The sequence below is a fragment of the Lissotriton vulgaris genome, chromosome 1_1 (assembly GCF_964263255.1).
Source record: "Lissotriton vulgaris chromosome 1_1, aLisVul1.2, whole genome shotgun sequence".
In the NCBI taxonomy this organism is placed as follows: domain Eukaryota; kingdom Metazoa; phylum Chordata; class Amphibia; order Caudata; family Salamandridae; genus Lissotriton; species Lissotriton vulgaris.
In genome coordinates this window covers 378,891,094-378,911,699 of record NC_141685.1, presented here as the reverse complement: position 1 = coordinate 378,911,699, position 20,606 = coordinate 378,891,094, and the positions used below count along the sequence as shown (strand labels likewise).

Here is a 20,606-nt window from a genome sequence, read left to right as displayed (position 1 = left end):
GTCTCATCCCCTTACGTCTAAGGGTGTGATAAAAAATGATTCAAACTAACTTTAGTGTGCAGAGCGGCGCCCGGTATGGCCCTTTTATCATCCTGTCTGTGACAGGACCAAAGCCCCATCTGGAGTAGCTTGACTCCATGTGCCACCTCTGGAGATGTAGTGCAAGAGTTTTTATGAATGCAGTGTGGCAACTGTAAGAGATTCATAAAGTTAGCAACCTGCAAAAACATAGCGTATCCACCAATAGGATCATTACTTACAGGTACTAATTTGTTAATCAGCACAACAGTTTTCCTATTGCTGTATCAGGTGTTTCATTACACTTACCAAGCAGTGGCAGCTCCTCGGCTAAGGCGGAGGAGCATCGCCCACTAAGTAGGCCAACAAGGAAAAAATAAAATTATAATAACTCATTGTTATTATAATTTTGCTTTCTGTCATTGCTCAGCTGGGTAGGGGAGGAGCTGCTCTGCTCACAGAGCAGGGTAGGAGTGGTTTGCCCACTCCAAGTGCGCAAGACGCTTTGGGATGGCAGTCTCAGGCCCAGACTCCCATTCCCTTGCTGAGCACCGAACCACGCGATACCAAAGGAGATGATGAACGGAGCGTTTGAGCAAATCAAGCACTCGCCCCCAGTCAACTGATCTGGGTTTAATCCATCATCATTCTTTAGCTCACTCCACCACCACAGTTCAGGCATGGCCATATACAAATCAGTCTAACCCTGCGCCTCATAGGAACAGTCCAGCCCGAACTGCCAAGCTATGTCTTCTCTGGACCGGAAACAAGCATCCTGGGACCGGTTTCGGGTTCATAACCCTCATCAGCCAGGCTATCTTGAATCCAGTGGCAGAGTGAAAGCCCAAAACCGGTCCTAGGATGCTTTCCAGTCCAGGGAGGACCTGGCTTGGCAGTTTGGGCTGGACTGTTCCCATGGGGCACAGGGTCAAGACTGATTTGCATATGGCTTGGTTCAAACTGGAATAGCATGGTGAGCAAAAAAACGATGGATTTAGGCCCAGATCTCTCTACTGGGGTGAAGGTATGACATTGTTCTGCATTCAGTCCATCAACGGTTGTTTTTGCATTGAGCACCGAACCACAGCCTTAATCCAGTCACAACGCTATGGGGAGCCTGTTATTTCATGCTCCCTGCCCTGGTAGCGGGCAAAGAGGAAGAAGAAGCAGCGGCAACAGGTAAGTGTTTTAATTTTTGTTCCCTCACCCCCCACCCACGAGACGCCAAAGCCCTCCCCCACCCCTGTTAACAAGAATATTTTTCTCAATTTGTTAGATGGAATAATATCCTCAAACAGATGTCTTTGCTCCTAAGGTTGTTGGCGACAGAATCAAGTGATGCAAATTTAGCCAGATTTTTGGTGATGTAGTTTGTTGTGGAGGCAAAAATGAATTGTCTTAGATGATCTGACCAATACAGATTAGTGATCGGTGATCATTCTCCAAGGGTGCTAATGTTTCTTGAAAAAAATAATAGGCACTTCTGTATGCACATACTTTCTAAGAAAAATATTGCTATGTTTCTTTCATTGTGAATTTGAGATTGAGTCACTTATGTCTTAAAATACTACTCAGTACTTCTATGTTCAGTTGCATCTTTTACAAAAGGATTAAAAATAATGGCCTTGGATAATTTTCCTATTTCCAGAATATGATCAGCATTTCAAATTGAACATAAACCGAAATCACAGAGGATTTAAGAGAGTGATTCAGGCAAAAGGAATTAAGTTTGAAATTTATCACAAAGGGTAAGTAATATTTTTGTTCATTAACCTGTTCTCTGAGTTCTCTCTATTTGAAATAAAATTACAATGGTGGAACCACATTTTTTAATTCTCTTTTTATACCACCTATCTGAGAAAGCCAATAAGCTAGACCTGTCTTGGTCATGTTAAATGAATCTCCACAATTTATCATTGTTCCCAAAAAATATATTTCGTCTTGCAACTTGAAAGCACACTTTGCCAGGTACAAAAGCTTTAACCATTCGGTATACAGTAAAATGCTCAATCCTATATAAATCATTGTCTCTGGGTTCCACAATCAAATGATTTAGTATGATTTTCAATTTTGTAACAGTTGCTAATTTGTGGTTGAGAATGTTTGTCTATTTACACAAACGTAATGTTCTTAAAGCACTAGATATACTGTACTGAATATGTAAACACGTCCAGCAAACCAGCTAAACGTTCCTAGAAAGTTCATACTGTGACTCTTTGAACAACCATACCCAACTAATCTCCCATAGGGTAGACTGATGCAATGCCAAGTAAGCAGGGCTAATTAAGAAACTGATCCATAAACCTCAAAGGATACATAGCAATGTGTCTAAGGCAGGTTTTAACCTCAACAAACAGAATCACGTCTCCTGCCCTCAAACTGGTTTCTTTAGCCCTACTCTGTGTCATCAATAAAACACAATGCATTTGGAAGCCTAAAGACCAACTAGCATTTAAAACAAAGTTCCAAGCAGCGCAGCAAAAGGTAAAGATAAAATGTATTGAAAATGAGTCTAGTATATATGTTTTTATTTTTTTGTAATAGAAGTCGTGACAGAAATGTGTTCTCTCAGTGAAAACATATCTAATGAGCAGGTGTCAGAATCTTTTCCCTGGGGAAGTGCTGGATGTTCCTGAGAACAAAATCTCCTTTATTCATAAAATACTAAGCTCATTATTCTCCTAAAATCATATTACCACTTGCCAGCTTTCAAAGCAAGGTTGCTATGCTCGGAAATGTGCAGGATATAACAGGAGCCTTATGGCTTGTGGGCCTACTGGAGCCGTGAGAATTAGCAGGCATGCTCAATGACACTGGAAGCCTCAAACTACTATAAAACAACATCCATATTTGATTAACATTATTGATACCTTCTGGGCTATGTATGTGGGTACTAATACTGCAATATAAAGGAATACCTGAACATGATACAAGCAAAGCATAGGTTTTCACAACTGGCCTCTGCTGGATGATAGAAACAAGTCCAAATTATGTGCACCATCCTTGAAGCATTCAGAGTAAAGAACCTTAATTCACTTCTAGAACTTCCAGCCCTCCTCCAACTCACCAATGACTTAAGTTATTATACTCAAATTTGATCCACTCTGAACTTAATTTGGGCTGGTGGTCACCTCTTGTAGTTATAGCAGGTGGCCAGGACTCTTTCTAGGTGTCCCACTGGCAAAAGTCCTGCTTATCAAGATTAAAATTATTTTGTTGGATTCACTGTATAGGAAATGCCGACATGGAGATGTGTTAGATGTGTGCAAACATCAGGCCCATGTCACCCCAAAGTCAGTTTGTTTTTTGTGGCAGTATGGGGTGTGGCAACAACACATTGACTAGTCACCATACAGATGCCAGTAAAGCATGTGTTTGATTAGCCAGTACATTAAAGGTCAGCAACACACTGGAAGCCCCACTGTGTGTGAGTGTGTGGCAGTGGGACCACTTGGAGATAAATGTCGCTCAGCCACTGTTCATTCCAGTCTGAGTAAAGGCTGGAGTCACTTGCTGTGCTACCCCAGGACAGAACCCTCCCTTCAGTATAGGACAGGACTACAGAGGATACCAGACATCCTTCCCCCAAAGAATGAGCAGTATGAGGTAGGGGGACTCAGAGCTCTGCATAGGCACATACCTGCTTTGTATCAAGGTCTGCCCCATTTCTTCTCTTACTGCTTTCTGCAGTGCCTTCCAAGATGGCTGCTTCTGTTAAAGTGGGAAGATCTGGACCGCCGGCTTGCATTTTGGGGGCCAAAATTGGGACGATAGAGGAAGAAGTCTGGAATTTGCTGCGTCCGCTGGTCTGAAGTCTGCCTGCAGCCTTGTGCCTCAAATTTAAGGTTTCAGGTTTGTGGAGGGCAGTCCCTTGCACTTTAGGCTGCGAGCAACAGGCAGTATACAGACCAAGATGCAATTCAGGACCTGCAGGAGCTATATGGGTCCAACAGTGTTATGTTGTATTGTTTCCTAAAGCTCTCGAAAACCCTGAGGTGTCTTGGCACTGGCTTAAAAGCTAGCAGTGTAATGGGTGGACCCAAAAAAAGAAAAAAACTACGGTCTGTTAAATAACCAGGTTTTTAAAGACTTCCTGAAGTGGACAGTTTTCCACTTCAGCATTGTTCCTGGGGGATGTCCTCCCTTCCTTTTCCACAGGTCATTCTGCCAAAGCAATATGGTTGTTGTGCTCAAAGACATTTAGGGCCTAAGGAGTCCAGATAGGCAGTTCAAACCGTTGGGCGAGAACAAGTTTTTTGCCTGCTTGGTGGTGAGTTGTTAGAACAAGAGGACTCCATAAAGTGCTGTTGGGTGGAGTATCTGGAGGAACTACTACTACACTTATTTCATTGTTTCATTTCATAATGTTTTAGAAATTGGTTTGTGCTGACATGTTATTGTGCTGTTCTAATATATCTTCATATATTCAGCCCTGTGGGCTTTCCTGATGTGGTATATCTGGGCTCCTTCATCACACTCTTTCCGTACGATTGTTGTCGTACCTCTGGTGGATACTAGCCTCTTTCTACCCACATGGCCTATATAACTCCTCTAGTATGTTATGTATAGTGGCCCATTCTTTAACGCGTGTGTTCACATGCATCGTCTTCTATATGCAGTTCCTCTTGCACATTTACACTGTCTCCCATCCACACTTCAGTGGGACCGCCTGTAGGTGACATGTTTGTATCTTAAAGATGGCACTTAACCTGCTGCCTATCGGGCCCGAAGACACCTCCTCCTTTTGGGAGTTCTAAATTATCAGTTAGTACACTCTTCAGTTGTTTTAGATTCCCTGATCCTGGTTGCCACATGTCTGGGCTGTAACCTTACACTGCTTTTGCATGCGCTTTTGCCTTTGAAGTGATACAACACTATGCGTTACCCTTTTTGCTCCCTTTTCAGGAGCATTATTTCCTCTAGTGGGCTTTGTATTTGGCTAGGTTGGTTTCCTCACCATTATCCAGTAAGGCGACTGCTTTTTGTGTGCTTTTGCCTTGGAGTGGTGTGATGGCCAGCGTTGGTAGGCTTGCCTTTTCCTTTCAGGAGCTTTAATTCCTGTATTAAGAATTTTCCTGGCTATGATCTTCCATTGTCCATCAGCGTTAGAGGCGCTAGCCTCCTGGTTACTTCTTCCTGTTCTTCTACTTTCTCATTCAAGCTCTTGTTCTTTGGGGGGACGGTCCCTTTCTTTTTCTGCTTCTATTGCAGATAGTTTGGACTTCATTTTTTACGTTATGGTCCCTATTGTGGCATGGTTAGCTACCTTGTATTACATACCTGCTTATTTCTTCCTTACGGCGTCATTGCTACGAATTAATTTATTCCTTCTGCGGTCTGGAGATGTTTTTTCTGCGTCACCTTGTCGCTTCTATTCGAAACATTTGTGATCATGTTTTTCTGCACTTGAGGTCCCGCACTAAATAGTGCTATGGGGGCTTCCTTCAGTTGCACCTTTTTTCTTATTACGTTACCTGCTTTTATGGTGGTTACCTTGCACCTTTCTCTCCCCTTCGTGGCAGACATAGGGTTGCTTTCTATGCACTGTATTACTTCATTTGCTATGTTGTCATATTGGTGTGTTGTGCCATTATTCCTGCCATTCTTCCATATTATTTGAATATCTTCCCTTGAGGTAGAGTAGCCTTCTCTTGTGCTCTTCCCCCTTTTTCCAAGGGGATATAAGTGTATGCTGGATATCCTTTGAGTATCTTAGTAAGATCCTATGACTGTATACTTCCAGACATAAGTATATTTCAAGGAATTATTTATAGCTCTTTATTATATTTATGGAAGTGCTTCTTGCTGGTAGTTAATGTGATTACTTATTTTCACTATCATGAATACTCCGCAATATTAGCAGATTGTTCATTAGTTTTTTGGAGGTTCTTTGCTCCCCTTTGTCCTATTCAGTGTCCTAGATTCACCCTATGATTGCCATGGGCTTATTAGGTACATTACTGGCATTTCTTCTTGCCTTGGATAATTTCCCTTTACACTGTGGGCTTATCTTGTCTGCCTGTGTTTGTTTCAGTTGTGGTCAACTGATATACCTGGGTCAGATGCTGTTGAGGTCAGAACTTCTTGTTTTTCACTGTTGTCTTTCAGTTGGCTTGCTGTGACAGGTCAACAGGCACTCTATTCCCATGGTTTCCGATGTACAATCCTTCAACTTCTGGTCCCTTTTCGGTGCTTGTGGTGATTGAGTTAGTAGGTGCTGGACGTTTGACTGAGTGTGATATTCTCCTCAGTCATCCTTTTTCCCTGGTCTTTTGTTTTCTGACCGGATTCATCATACTTGTACATTTCTTGTAGTCCCAGTTCGCAGACCCTCCTGCAGGATGGCATGGCTTGGGTATCTGATTCTAAGTAAGGAATCTGCGGCTAGATGTCTCTATCAGATGAACAAGATACTTCAGTAACAATGTATCTGGTAGAGACAGGATCTAGCTGCAGTTTCCTTACGTCCCTTCCAACCTCCCCACACTGCAAACCATTTTTTCTTTCTTCTTCATTTATATTGAGTCTGTGTTTGGGATGTCCTATTGTAGGTATTCTTCTTGTGTTGTAGGCTCCTGAGATATCTTTTCTGGTGATGTCATGGTGTTGCTGGTTCGTTCCTACTTCAGAGTCCTATGTTCATTACAGTGGTACCTTGGTGGTTTTTCCTATTTCTTGGAGGGGAAGAAGGTCATTGCTGTTCCTACTTTTTGCCTCAAGTTTTTTGGACCTCTTGCGTTCTTGACTGTTTCCTTCTTTCCTTTTCAGTCAACAGACACGTCACACATGGTGCCTGTGGTATTGGCACACTGCTCACAATATGAGGTTTCGGCATGTGGCTCCTCATTTTGAGTGCGGATTATTATCGCGAAGAAACTGACATCAGCGTGTTAGTGGAAGGGTTATATGGACTCTGCTGACATTACATCTGGGGACCACGTCGCTACGGAGTCAATAAACACCCTCTGCCGACCAGCAGATGTACGGTGGGGAAAAAAGTTTCCGGATCCAGTCTGGAGCCAGTGGAGAATTCCTAGTAAGGACTCTGTGGCTAGATCCTGTCTCTACTAGATACCTTTAAAAAGGTAAGTAACTTGTTTGTCTGTCCCAAGGGCTTCTGGGACCTAGAAGAGGACAATAGGAGGAAGGTGGTTGGCGGCTTCAGGTAAGTTCTTTTTTCCATTATCACTAACACCCCCCACAGCGCATACCTTCACCCACCCCACCACCCTTTGTTAGTGGCGGCCGCCAATGCAATTCAAGCAAGCTTGTTGGAGCTGGAAGAGAGAATTTTATTTTTGTAAGGTAAAAATTTATGACAGTATTTTTCAGTTTGTATCAAGACTTCAGAATGTTGTTAGGGAGTGAAGGCAATGACAAGTGAATTAGGGGGCAATGCATAAAAAGATTGATATTGTGCTGTTCAGAAGTCAAAATGGGAGGACATAGGCACTGCAAAGTATTGGAGCTTACTATAAAAAGAAAGACCAGGAGAAAGACGAGAAGCACACAGTTTACCAGATGATAATGTTTGATAAGATTATGGGATGTACTGATACACGATAAGGGGTCTCTTGGTAGCTTACATAAAATCCTTTGGATTGATACCGGATTGTGCTTAACAACTGTCCTCCTGCAACGTCAAAGTGTGGACGTGCTTTTGGAGACTTCTGCACTCAGTGTATAGGTGGACACATATGACAGCCCTGAGACAGATAAAACTCCAAAGGACATGGACACAGCACCTGATATCTTTCCCTCATCTGATCGGAATGGAGACCAAACCAGAGGTCATGCTGTAAAAATGGGGGCTGCAAGAGACAGTCGACCGATTTTAAAGTGGAACAGAAAACCAGAAGGCGAAGAATTATCAGAATTCATCATAGAGAAAGATCAAGAGCTGAATTCATATATTCGGAAACAATTAGATACAAAGTCTAAGGACAGAAACTATCCTCCCACTAGTTCAGAGAGCAATCGATGTAGTCAAGAAGAGAAATTGCCTTACAGCAAGGTTTTTACCACATTGTGCTTGTATCACACATTTTTTACCACATAAATGCCCTTACAATGCATTGCTTTTACCACACATTTAAGGTAAGTTGGGGCGGGGGGTCTCTCCCCACAAATCCATTTTCAAAAATATATATAAAGATTGCGTGGCAACAACATGTGTTGAAAAAACATATTCATTCTATGTGGGGTAAAGCATGTGTTGTAAAGGCACGCAAAGTATTTCCCTACTTTGTTCCGTCATACAACTGGTAAAGAATCACAGAGAAAATCAAGGCAAGACTCCAGATTCTTCAGGCACTCAAAGAAGATTCCACAATGCAGACAAATGGAATACTAAGCTAAAACTCCCCATAACAGTAGTAGTGGATCATAAGAACAAAAAATGTCACCCTGAAATAAGCTCATAAGCCTCGCTGCCTGCACGGAGTCCTGCCCCTATCTCTCCCCTAATCCTTGCCATCAAATTTTGGAGGGTGGCTGTAACTTCAAAATATTTTGCTTTAAGGGGCTCGATAAAAAAAAATTGAAGATCTCTTCTTTAGGCATTAGCAACATAATTTGCATGTGAAGATGGTGCTACATTCGGTACATTTGATGGCCGTTAGAAGTGGTGCTGGGCTACTGGTAGGCTACAACTTCAGTATGGGCAGCTGATCAGCCCAGGCGGTGCAAGTTTAAAATAATGTCTGGGTGCAAAAATTGGAAGGAGATTTTGCAAACACTGGAGCGGATAACTTCTCAATTGTGGCTCCCAGTATTAATTGTAAAGCTAAGTAGGAACCATTTTGGACACTTCTGGTTTGAGATATCACAAGATAGAGGACTTTCCCGTGCAGTTGAAGTGTATTGCCTCCATTCCTGTGGTTGGAGGTCGGAAATCCACACACTGAAATTCAGTAAAGACTTTGTTAGCAAGGGGCTGCTGATTAGACTTCCTGGAGCACTGTCCTTTGGTAGATGGTAAGAGTGAGGGGTGGAACTCTAGATTCTGTTTTTTAACTTGAAGAAGGGCAATTAGGTGATGACCAGCCTTCTGTCTGCATTGATCAAACCTTCAGGTGGGCTGATGTCAACCAGTGCAAAACCTCATACAAGATGTGTGTGATTCTGCTGTGGGTGCTCCAAGCCGGAAACTATCCTGCTGTGAGAGATATCAAAGCCTGTGTCTAGCGAGCAGGCTGGAAAGGACATCTGAAAGGAGAGCCACCCCAGTATAACTATTGTTTTAAAACACTCCCTGGCTATGTTAAACCAGCAGTACCAAAACCTAACACTTGGTTACACGCTTTTAACTCATGGATGGTCTGAATTTCTGAATATTTTTTTGGACACATGGCTCTATTATATTTTCTAGATTTCCAAGAGCATCTGCCAGAACAGTTTGTGGTGACATACTGCACGTTCAAGGCACATTCTCATTCGCGCCGAAGCAAGCCTTCACTCTCTCGTAGCACCTGCCAACATAAAGCTACACCATTGAATTTTTGGGTAGATCCATACAAAGGAAAATTGCAATCACGAAGTTAAACACACCTTCAGCAAGGCGCCAAAAAGGAACCCACAACAACACTAATGTACAGAACTACTACTTGCAATCAATTGTAATATGGAACCCTGAGACTGAAAAACCAAAGTAAACATCTGTGTTGATAGATACCCCAATGCACATAACTGTATGCTCGTAACATGCTTGTTTCCAACAGGGACAGGGTCTATTCAGCCTTCAACTCATACAATTGGTATAGCTGAACTAGCCACTAACTGTGATACATTTGGTATTTTAATATGTATACTTCAACAACGGAAGGGAACACATTATTAACATTGTAGGAAGGTGGATATCTGACTATGGTTGCCCCCAACTTTTTGCCTAATGTTTTGCTGGTTTTCGACTTAGTTGGCCTGGGATCCTGCTATTCAAGACCCCATGCTTCCTGCTCTCTCCGATAATGGACTCCATGTACCTTAGGTACATATCTAATTAGATACTGGGTCACCTTATCAGTCCCTGTACAGTGTACCTTCGGTACCCAGGGCATAGGTGCACTCAGAGCCTACCAGGGGCTGCAGCATGTATTATGCTACCCCTGGCTGGCCATCCAAATCTGACACAACTGGCTGATCAATCAGCTGGGGCAAGGTAGTGTAATCACCCTTTGCTTTAGATATAGTATACCTATATCTAAACCTAGAATGGACACATATACTCCTATGAGTCACTCCTATGGCAGGCCTTAACAATCCTGGAGGCAGAGTGCTTGGAATTATGTGAGATAGTGCCCCTGCATGAGCTGAGCCTGTCTACAGCTTTCGGAACCAAGTCCTTTAGCTGTTTCCATGATAACGCTATACCATATACTCTTAAGTGCATTATAACCACGCAGTTATTGCTAATTTTGGCATAGCATTATCAAAACATGCTGAGTAAGGTGTCATATGAATTGGAATACTATACTACCCCCTCGCCAATTCTGGCGACGGGGGTAGTATTCCACCCTTTTAGAGGGACACGACATGTACCTAACTGTGGACCCCGGTTAAAGTTAACTCGAGCCTCAGCATCACAAAATGGATGCTGCCACCACGGACACAAGTCTGACCTCTTGCTGCTGGGAGTCCTTCCAGCGAGTGAAGCTTGGACAAAGAGTTTCCTGCCTTGGGAGGTGCTAGCACCACCCCAGACAGGATTTTGTGTATTAGGTAGGACCGGGCTGAAAGGAATGAGACATGCCTGGGGCACACAAGGTGCCCTGTGCATACACCAGTGTAGTAATCCACTCCAGGATAGTTGATAAAAGAAGATTTATTGCAGCAGAGAAACACAGTACAGCATCTGCACAGCAGGACAGGTCCAGTAGATATACAGTCTGGAACCTAGAACCCTTAACCCTTAGTAACAGATTGTAGTACAAGGTTTGTAAGGCAACAATAGGCAGAACCTACTTAAAGAGATACATACCTAATTGCATGTGAAATACAACACATCTTATCCCTAAAAAGAAAAGAAAAGAAGAAAAGAAGAAGAGTAGCTCAAAGAAAAAGAAGTGAAAGAAAAGGATAAAAGAGAAGAAAGAGAACAGAAGAAACATGAAGAAATTTGACGTATGATGGAAAAGGCAAACATTTTTATAACATAATCAAAACGTGAAAAACATAGAGAACTGAATCAATCTCTAAACCTAAGTGGTACACTGACACTTCTCTTATTAGTTTTGACCCTAGAAGAAACAGAATCATTTTTTACAGGTGGCTTAACATTGTCAGAACCAGGAGAGTGAAGACTAGAACACTTAACGACTCGTCTGACATTCCAGACTTTGCCATCATTAGTTATAATGCTATGGGTGTTAACTTTTACAACTTTTCGAATAGGCCCAAATTTGGAAACACCCTTAATCAAAAACCCAGGTTTGCGTATCCTGACAAGATCTCCCACTACAAAATCAGGAACTCTCACATTGTACTTAGAATCATGATATTCCTTCATTTTTTCCTGATGATGTTTGACTCTCAAAGAAGTGCTTCGCACATCAACAGGAGAAGAAATAGCAGAAGAGCTAAACTTCTCTTTCATCCACCATGGACACAACTTTGACACGGGTTCCCTTCCCCTCAATAAACGGAAATTACTAAGCTCAGTAACTGAGTGAGGAGTTATTCTATACAACCATAACCTTTCTCTGATAACTTTTTTCCACACATTGGGAGTCTTTCTTGCCCATTCAACAGCATCTTTCAAGACGCGATTAAACCTTTCTACCTGTCCATTACCTTGTGGTTCGTAAAGAGGTGTAGTGATGTGTTTAATCCCACAAGACTTGAGATAATCCTCTACTTCAGTAGAAATCAATTGTACCCCATTATCGGTAATCAGAACCTCAGGGCTACCTTCTCTTGCAAAAACTTCTCTGAGGAATTCCACAATCACCTGCGAAGAAGCAGAAGACACAAACCTAACTTCAGGCCATTTAGAATGGTAGTCTATTAACACCAATGCAAAACGGGCATCTTGAGGTAGACAATTGAAAGGACCGGAAATATCAAGTGCTAGCTTCCTCCAAGGATTCTCTGGCCAGGAAATAGGTATGAGTGGGGCAGGATAGGTCTTCAACATTTTATCACTGCTGACACATATAGAGCATTCACGAACCACTCTGTCAATCATCTTATCCATTCCTGGCCACCAAAAACTAGTTCTCACTAATCTCTTCATGGAAGACATACCTAAATGGCATTCATGAGCAAGCCTAATAATTTCCTCTTGCATATCCTCAGGAGGCACACATTTCCCGCTTTTAAAAACCAAATCATTGTCAACTTCTAATTCACTAAGAACTTGATGAAAAGACTTCAATTCTGGAGGTACCATGTTGCCACTAGGCCAACCCTTCAAGATATACTCTTTAAGAGTACTCCAATTCTTGTCACGTGTGACAGCATTATCCCAAACGGATTCTGAAATGGAAGAAAATTCATCTCCTAAAAAGTCCCTTAAAGAAGCAACAAACTCAACATCCTCTTGTCCTCTGTCATCTGCAATAGAATTAGAGTCACAAGGAAGCCTTGAAAGACAGTCGGCTGTAACATTGCTCCTTCCAGGAAAATACTCTACCTCAAAATTGTACTCTTGTAAGCGAGACATCAGTCTAGCAATCCGTGCTGTGGCGTTCCGACCACCACCAGGGGAAAGTATGGAAACTAGCGGTTTATGGTCCGTTTTCAATAGAAAACGACTACCCCATAGAAAATTCCGGAAATGTTCTATTCCCCAGACACATCCTAAAAGCTCTTTCTCAATGACAGAATACTTCCTTTCTGTTTCACTCAAAGTCCGGGAAGCGAAGGCCACACACCACTCATCATTCCCACACTTTTGTGATAGAACACCTCCTAGCCCATACTCACTAGCATCAACAGTAACCACACACAGTTTATTGACACAGAACGGTTTCAATGTAGGAGCATTGGCAATATCATGCTTAATGATTTGAAAGGCAGACTCTTGTTTCTCACCCCAGTAAAACTCTACTTTCTGTCTTGTCAACTCTCTCAAGGGTTCCATTTTAGTTGCAAATCCTTTAATGAACTTGCTATAGTATTCACACAAGCCATTGAAAGAGAGCAACTTTTCCTTGTTGTCAGGACATGGTGCTTTAAGTATAGCTTCAACTAAACATTTCTTGGGAACAACACCATTGCCCGTAAGGGTATGTCCAAGATATTCTACAGACTCACAAAACATTTTGCACTTGTTGTCCTTTAGTGTGAGACCATGCATTCCCAACCTTTTACAGACCTCCATGACATGATCTTTGTGAGACACATTATCGGGAGAAAACACAAGAATGTCGTCTTGAAAGCACCTCACAAACTTGTAAAGATCTTTAAAAATATGATGCATAGTACGTTGGAAAACTGATGCCGCAGAGGCCAAGCCAAAGGGCATTCTCTTATACTGAAATAAACCCTCAGGAGTGAGAAAAGCTGTCATCTGCTTGGATTCATCTGCTAACACAATTTGGTGATATGCTGATCGCAAATCAAATGTGGAAAAAACCTTCGCTCCCTCTAACATGCATACAACCTCATTTATATTAGGAAGGGGATGACAGTCCACTATGATGTTTGAGTTGAGGGCTCTCAAATCTACACATAGCCTGAGACTTTGATCAGATTTTCGGGCTAAAACGATGGGCGAAACCCATTCGGAAGACTCAACTTCTTCAATAATGTCATCATCAATTAAATTTTTCAAAAGTATTTTAAGATCATCTCTGACATTTATGGGAACATTTCTTAACTTTTGTGTAAGAGGAATGGTTCCTTTCTTGAGTCTGATCAAGTGTTGAAAATTATGTAACTTTCCCAGTTTCTTAGAAAAAACTTTTGGAAACAAATTAATGATCTCATTTACCCATGCCTCAGTACCAGTTATAGCTTTAACAGAATGAGTTTCTTTTACACAATCATCAATCATGACAATAGGATCTAATTTCCTGGGATTGAGAGTAATACCGAAACTCCATTGATCCCTCCATCCAAGCACATTCACTCCCTTTGTAGCAACATATATCTTAACAAACCTCATTCGACCTCTAAAAAGCATGTCTGCTCCCAAATATCCTTCCATAGGGATAATAGACTCAAGGAAAGTCTGGCAATTATGTCAGGAACTTTAAGATCCTTAAGATTGACAATGCCCTCAAACATTTCAGTGAAATACTGCTTAGTGATGATTGTCCAAGGTGATCCTGAGTCGGCCATTAATTTAAGATCTACACCTAAAACATGTACTATACACTCAGGTTGTTTAAGGTGAATCAACTCTTGTTCATTGGCATCGACAATTGAAACAACTATTCCTCTTTCACAAACATTCTCATTATCTTCCCCAGGAATATCAACTTCTTGCAAAGAATCAGTAACAAAAGAAACTCTATTCTTATTAATATTTCCCGAAATGGTTCCTGTAGTGGTCTTGCATAAATTGCTGAAATGTCCTTGTCTACCACACTTGTTACATTCCTTTCCAATAGCAGGACATTTAGGAAAAGACGCACCATGACTAGGACTACCACACCTGAAACAATGGAAAAATTTGTCATTCTTTTTGTAAGAACGTTGAAAAGAATAATTGGCACGTTGAGTTTTGTTGGAAGATGACGCAGAAGAGGCGGATGACGCAGAAGAGGCGTCAGATTTGACAGCACATACTTCGGAGGAACTGTCTTTGTCCTTTTTATCCAAACATTTTATCCATTTGTCTGATTGTTCAATAGCTTTAGCTGTAACAATAACATCTTTTAAATCCGTATCTCCCATAATCCATAACTTTTCTTGGATTTTCTTGCTTTTGGTATGGACTATGATTTGATCTCTGATCATCTCATCAGAGATAGGACCAAAATTACAATTAGTAGATAAATAACGTAAAGCTGTTAAAAAATCATCAAAAGTTTCAGACTCTTCTTGAGCTCTAGTATAAAACTTATAGCGATTCAAAGCCACACTAAAAGTAGGTTTAAATCTGGCTTCAAGACGAGTCATAGCATCATCAAACACATTTCTGTCTCCTCCCCCATCATGTAAAGGAAGTGTTCTGAATACTACTTGACCTTCAGAACCCAAGGAATGTAATAAAATGTTCTTTTTCCTTTCTTGTGAAAATCTCTCCCCATCTATGGCTTTTAAGAATGTCAAAAATTCCTCTTTCCAACGAATCCAAGGAATGGGAGGTTCTCCTTTGTTTTGTAGAAACTTAGGGGGGGGTCAAACTGCATGTTTGATAACGTGTTTAAGTTAATGAATATTTGTGAACTCAAAAAATTGTAAATGTGCCATGCAAAATAATGTTTAGTAAGATTACGAGTAAATAACAATAACAAAAGTCAAACCTGTAGAAAATGACTTTCCTTGGAAAAGAAACGATCTTTTTATCTATCACTCGAAGAGTTTTATTCCTTGCGCAAAAGAAACGCGCTAAACGCGATGCAGAGCTTCGTTGCCAAGCAACCGGTAAATAAAGATGGCGTCGGCGTGCGCGTGATGACGTTGAGCACACGCGTAATACCAGTGAGTTTAGCTTGGTAGACTGTCGCGCGTGAAGAAAACAATGGCAGGCAGTTGAGAGCGAGGCGAGGAGAAGCCGTTGTGGAAGCAGAGCAGCAATTCAAAAGTAAGCGCTCTCACATTTGTATAGAGAACAATGCCAAAGTTATTAAAAAGATCGGAAAATACAGCAAGGCACTTGTGTCAAATCGAGATCGTTTCCGAGAGATAGAAATTTGCGAGGCACTCGTGTAGAACTTAAGCAGTGCACGGAAAATTTCAAAAAAAATTTCTCTCAGCCGGGAAACGAATAAAGTCAATAGAATTGTTGAAAATAGTTCGTAAATATTAAGAGTTTTGCGTGGTAAGTAAGAAAATAAGTATACTTAACATGAAAGTCGTTTTGTAGAAGAATAAAGTATACTTAACAGGCAAGTCCAAAAACGATGATTATAATGCAGCGTAGGTAAAATCCTTTGGTTGCTCCTGTGTTTCCAAATGTAGCAAACCAATGAAATCGTCGCCAATTTTGTAGTAATCCACTCCAGGATAGTTGATAAAAGAAGATTTATTGCAGCAGAGAAACACAGTACAGCATCTGCACAGCAGGACAGGTCCAGTAGATATACAGTCTGGAACCTAGAACCCTTAACCCTTAGTAACAGATTGTAGTACAAGGTTTGTAAGGCAACAATAGGCAGAACCTACTTAAAGAGATACATACCTAATTGCATGTGAAATACAACAACCAGTTCAAACCAGTTGCTGGGGCACTCCAGCCCCAGCTCTGGCGCGACACCGGACAAAGGATAGGGGGTGTAACCACCCCCTTCCTGGTCCCACCCATAGGAGGGACCTAGTGATAGTACAGCCCCCTTTAACAGGATAAAGGTAGGAGCTGGACCCATTCCAAGGCAGATTAATCCTGAACTGAAATTCTGCAAGAAGAAACTTTGGACTTCGACTTTCTACACAGAAGACTGAAGAAATCTCCCTTGTGGGCAAGGTGTGTCCACCATGCACGAGCAGGCACCATCAGCGTCCAGCGGCTTCATTTGTCGTCTTCCCTCGAGGATCCAGACTTCAGAACCCGACGAGACCCGGATTCCCAGACCTCTCCGACCTCTACCTACATCTGCAGCACAGCTGAGATCCGTGGGTGCGACGAGACACGTGGGACCGGCCATCTTGGAGAGACTGCACTTCGCTTCCAGCACGACTTCTGAGGTATCCTCGACCAAGTGCCTTGGGGACTGAGAAGCCCCAGCCCGAGCAGCTCCTGCATCGAAGACCAGCCCTCCAGCATCCACGAGATCTGCGTGGGGCCCTTCTGCCAGTTTGCTGCTCGACGCGTTGTCTGGTCACTTGCCGGCTGGCTATTGGCCTCCTGGACGACGATCCACGACATCAACACCGCTGGTCTGGTTGCTCCAGACTGGCCCTTGCTTCCTTCCAAAAGAGAGGCATCCCGGACCCTCCTTGTCCGCACCAGACGTCTTTTCCACTCACCGCGTGTGTTGCCTTTGCCAAGGCCTGTTGACTCCAAATCCGGATCCGACACCGCCGACAGCGAGAGCCTGCGTGGGACAGCTCGTGCCTCCATCCTGGTCGTCAAAGACACCACCTGGTCCACGTGGCTGCAGAGTCAAGCGTCCACTCTTCACCTGATCGCGACGACAGCCTCTGGTTCCTTCCTGGTTCTACTCCAGTCAATGGCTAGTGACTTTGAACATTGTCCCCTCTGCTTTCAGGTCTTCTTCTTCCTCGATCCACCCTTGGGTCGCACCGGACATCTTCCTCCTGGTCGCCTGCAGCATTTTCCTTTCAGGCTCCATAGACTTCAACGCAGGAACCCGACACAACTTCGCACCTATGCACCCGCAGCCCGTGGGTGAGGTAACAAGAGCATTTCGGTGCTCAAGGGTAGATTGACTCTCCTAGTGTCCAGTTTCACAGTCGTTTTAGTCCTAACTAGTCAGGATTGTCAGTACTCACCTTTTTCTTGAACTGTACTGTCCATAGACGTTGTTACGCATCTCGCGTGTGAGTTCACACTCTGCACACGCGTTCCGTGGGCCTCCAATTACTTACCTAAAGTTAGGATAGTGTAGTCCCAGCGATCCTACAGCCTCTGGACAGCTCCATTCCTTCTATCGACTTCCTTATACCATTTACTTAGTATAAGGTTTGTTGTGCCCCTAGGGCAACATTGTAACTCGTGCAGCTTAACGTATTTTTCTTAAGAGTCTTGTCATGTGCTTAGCCCTCTGATCTCATAAAGGGTTCAGAGGTGTATGTTAGTTAATAAATATCTTGTTTATTTTCATAACTACCTGTGTGGTGTCATTTCATTTGGTATTCAAGGGGTTATATGTGGTAAAACAGCTGGCTTCACATGCCAAAAGAGTTTAGCCTAAGACTGCTTTGTCCATGCTACCATTAGGATAGCTGGTCTATAAGGTTGACTTACAACCAATCACCATAAGGGTTGTTGGGACTGATACAAGGTGATCACTAGAACTAGTGAGCATCATATCTCAGGCCAACTTCTCACAAACATGTGGAACAATCTAGACTTTCCAATCCTGTTTGACTCCCTGCGCACTCCTGTGTGTGCTCTGCCATACTCGTGGATTTTTTATGATCTCAGGGATGCCCGCTGCTCAAACCTATTTGTAGGTGTATAAATGCTTCAGACAAAGCCTGCCATTGATATAGGGTTCCCTGGCTTGCATTACTTCCTCACTACAATCAATCACCACTTTTACTACTGGTAGTAGTGTCTGGTAGGTCATGTTTATTGGCTCTGCATAGTACTGTGATGAGCCTGCTATTCGCAGACAATCCCAGCAATGGTGACAGCGTTTTGGAAGTAGATGGAAACGTCACACATATTTTTTGTTTTGCAGACTGTGTTATGTTAATTAATTTTTGTATAGTGCCAAATCACCGGCAGGTCTCTTAAGGGCTTTAGAGAGAGAGGCCTGACGCCAGTTGGTAGTAACATAACAGCTGTGCAGGGGAGGGGTAGTTTAAACAGTACCTAAGGCCTCCCTGAATAAGACAGTTTTGAGATGTTTCCTGAAGGGGAGGAGTGCAGGTTCCCTCCGAAGGTGGTCAGGTAGTTGGTTCCAGAGTTGTGGGAGTAGGACCGAGAATGCTCTACCCCTTTTGGATACAGTGTTGCAGCGTGGAGTGGTCAGGCGACAGGCCTGCAATGACCACAATGTATGGTTCGGAACATAGTTTAGTAGCTTGCCGTAGTGTAAGAACTGATGTTGCCTGACTTTAATAGTGATGTGGGCCTGACCTAAAGAATATATATATATATATATATATATATATATATATATATATATATATCTCCTGACTCCAATTAAAGTAGACCGAGGCTCCATTTTCTGTAGAATCGTCAACATGTCTGCCTTTAATGTAGATGTCATCTGTCTTTATCTTTCCAAGACTTTGTCACTCTGATATAGATATCAACAAGACACCTGATGGCCCATCAGTCTGGAGCAAGTGCATTCTTATCTCAATTTCAAGATCCCCTAAGAACAATGGCCTCCAGAAATGGGAAACCCTCCAGCTAAGTCCCAAACAGTAAAAAGCCTAGGAATCACTTTTAACGAAGATCTTTCGCTTAAAAGTCAGGTAGGGACCGTGGTATCTGCAAGTTTCTTCCAACTTCGTAAGATCAAGAAGATTGCCCACCTATTAACCCACCCTGCTCTGATTCAGGTCATCATTGCTCTTGTGCTGTCCCGCCTGGACTATTCCAATAGCTTGTATTTGGGTCTTCCAGCGGGGCAGCTCAAGAGACTTCAACTGGTTCAGAACCAAGCGGCCAGGTTGATTTGTAAGATTCCCAAGTGGCAGTCCATCAGGCCGGGACTGGCCAGTCTCCACTGGCTGCCAGTAGCGCAGAGAGCAGCATTTAAAGCGGGATGCATTATCTTCAGGGCTCTACAAGGTAAGGGCCCTGGATTCATTAGCAGCCTGCTTGTCAGTTACACCCCCTCTCGTGCTCTCCGCTCAGGTCAAAAGAACTTGTTAGTGGTGCCTCGGATCAGGAAACAACGCCAGGGAGACGGATCTTTTCACTTCTTGGCCTCCTCCCTGTGGAACTCTCTGCCACTGACGTTAAGGCTTCATGTAGACCTGTTAGCCTTTAGACAGGCTTTTAAAACTTGGCTCTTTAAGCAAGCTTACCCTTAGTTAACTCCGTTTCTTTCTGTTACATGTTATTTTTTTGCCAGTCTTCCTACAGCGCCATGCAGCCTACGGGCGTACGTGCGCTTAATAAATTTAATTTAACATAACATAACATAACATAGCCACAATAATGTAGTCTGAATTGTCATATTTTTACCTCATTTGTTTAAAAGAATGTGTCTTAGACTAGCATGTTGATGCTCATTGGTTATACCAGAAATTCCAGCTGCAATGTTGAAAATTCCATCTCGAATTAGATATAGTATAAAATGTCTCCCACCTGTGCCCCAGATTATCGTGCAAGATACTGCCAGAGATGATCATGCCTGACAGAGATGCTGCTGTATCGCACTTTCTACTGAAAGCTGATATTGAGTCTGGGAGGTGCTCATGCTGATGTGACGCATGTTTGCCGTTTGCAGGGAACTCAGCCCCTTGGCAACTGATAATTACAGTGCTTGGTTATACACAAGTGCGCTCATTCTCCCTAAGAAAATCTAGATGCAGGTTATTGTGCTCAATGCTGTACTAGCGTCACGCATAGAAGTAGGTTTTAGGGTGTTAAGTTTTTAGATGGAATTTTTGTTAACATGGAAGAAATGCTCCTTTTATTCACATTGTTCACAACATGCATTTGTGCTCTTTTAATCTAGTTCTGTTTGGTTATATTAGAGATGTTAAGCAACAGGGTGCACCTGTTGAAATATACATGCTTTTTAGTTAGTGTCTTTTTCTTAGCTCAGTTTGTGTGTGTTGTATTGAAGAGAACGAAAAAGGTTTGTTTCTAATCACCACGGTGTCCCTGGATC

The 20,606-nt window shown here is 42.6% G+C and overlaps 1 protein-coding gene across 1 annotated transcript in view; it reads left to right on the top strand.

Moving 5' to 3' along the window:
- Nucleotides 1–20,606, top strand: part of CC2D1B (coiled-coil and C2 domain containing 1B) — a 555,234-nt gene that overhangs the window by 436,058 nt on the left and 98,570 nt on the right. The window contains exon 18 of the mRNA XM_086925080.1: nucleotides 1,667–1,766. Coding sequence (XP_086781206.1) covers nucleotides 1,667–1,766 — 100 coding nt within the window. The remainder of the gene's footprint in view (nucleotides 1–1,666; nucleotides 1,767–20,606) is intronic.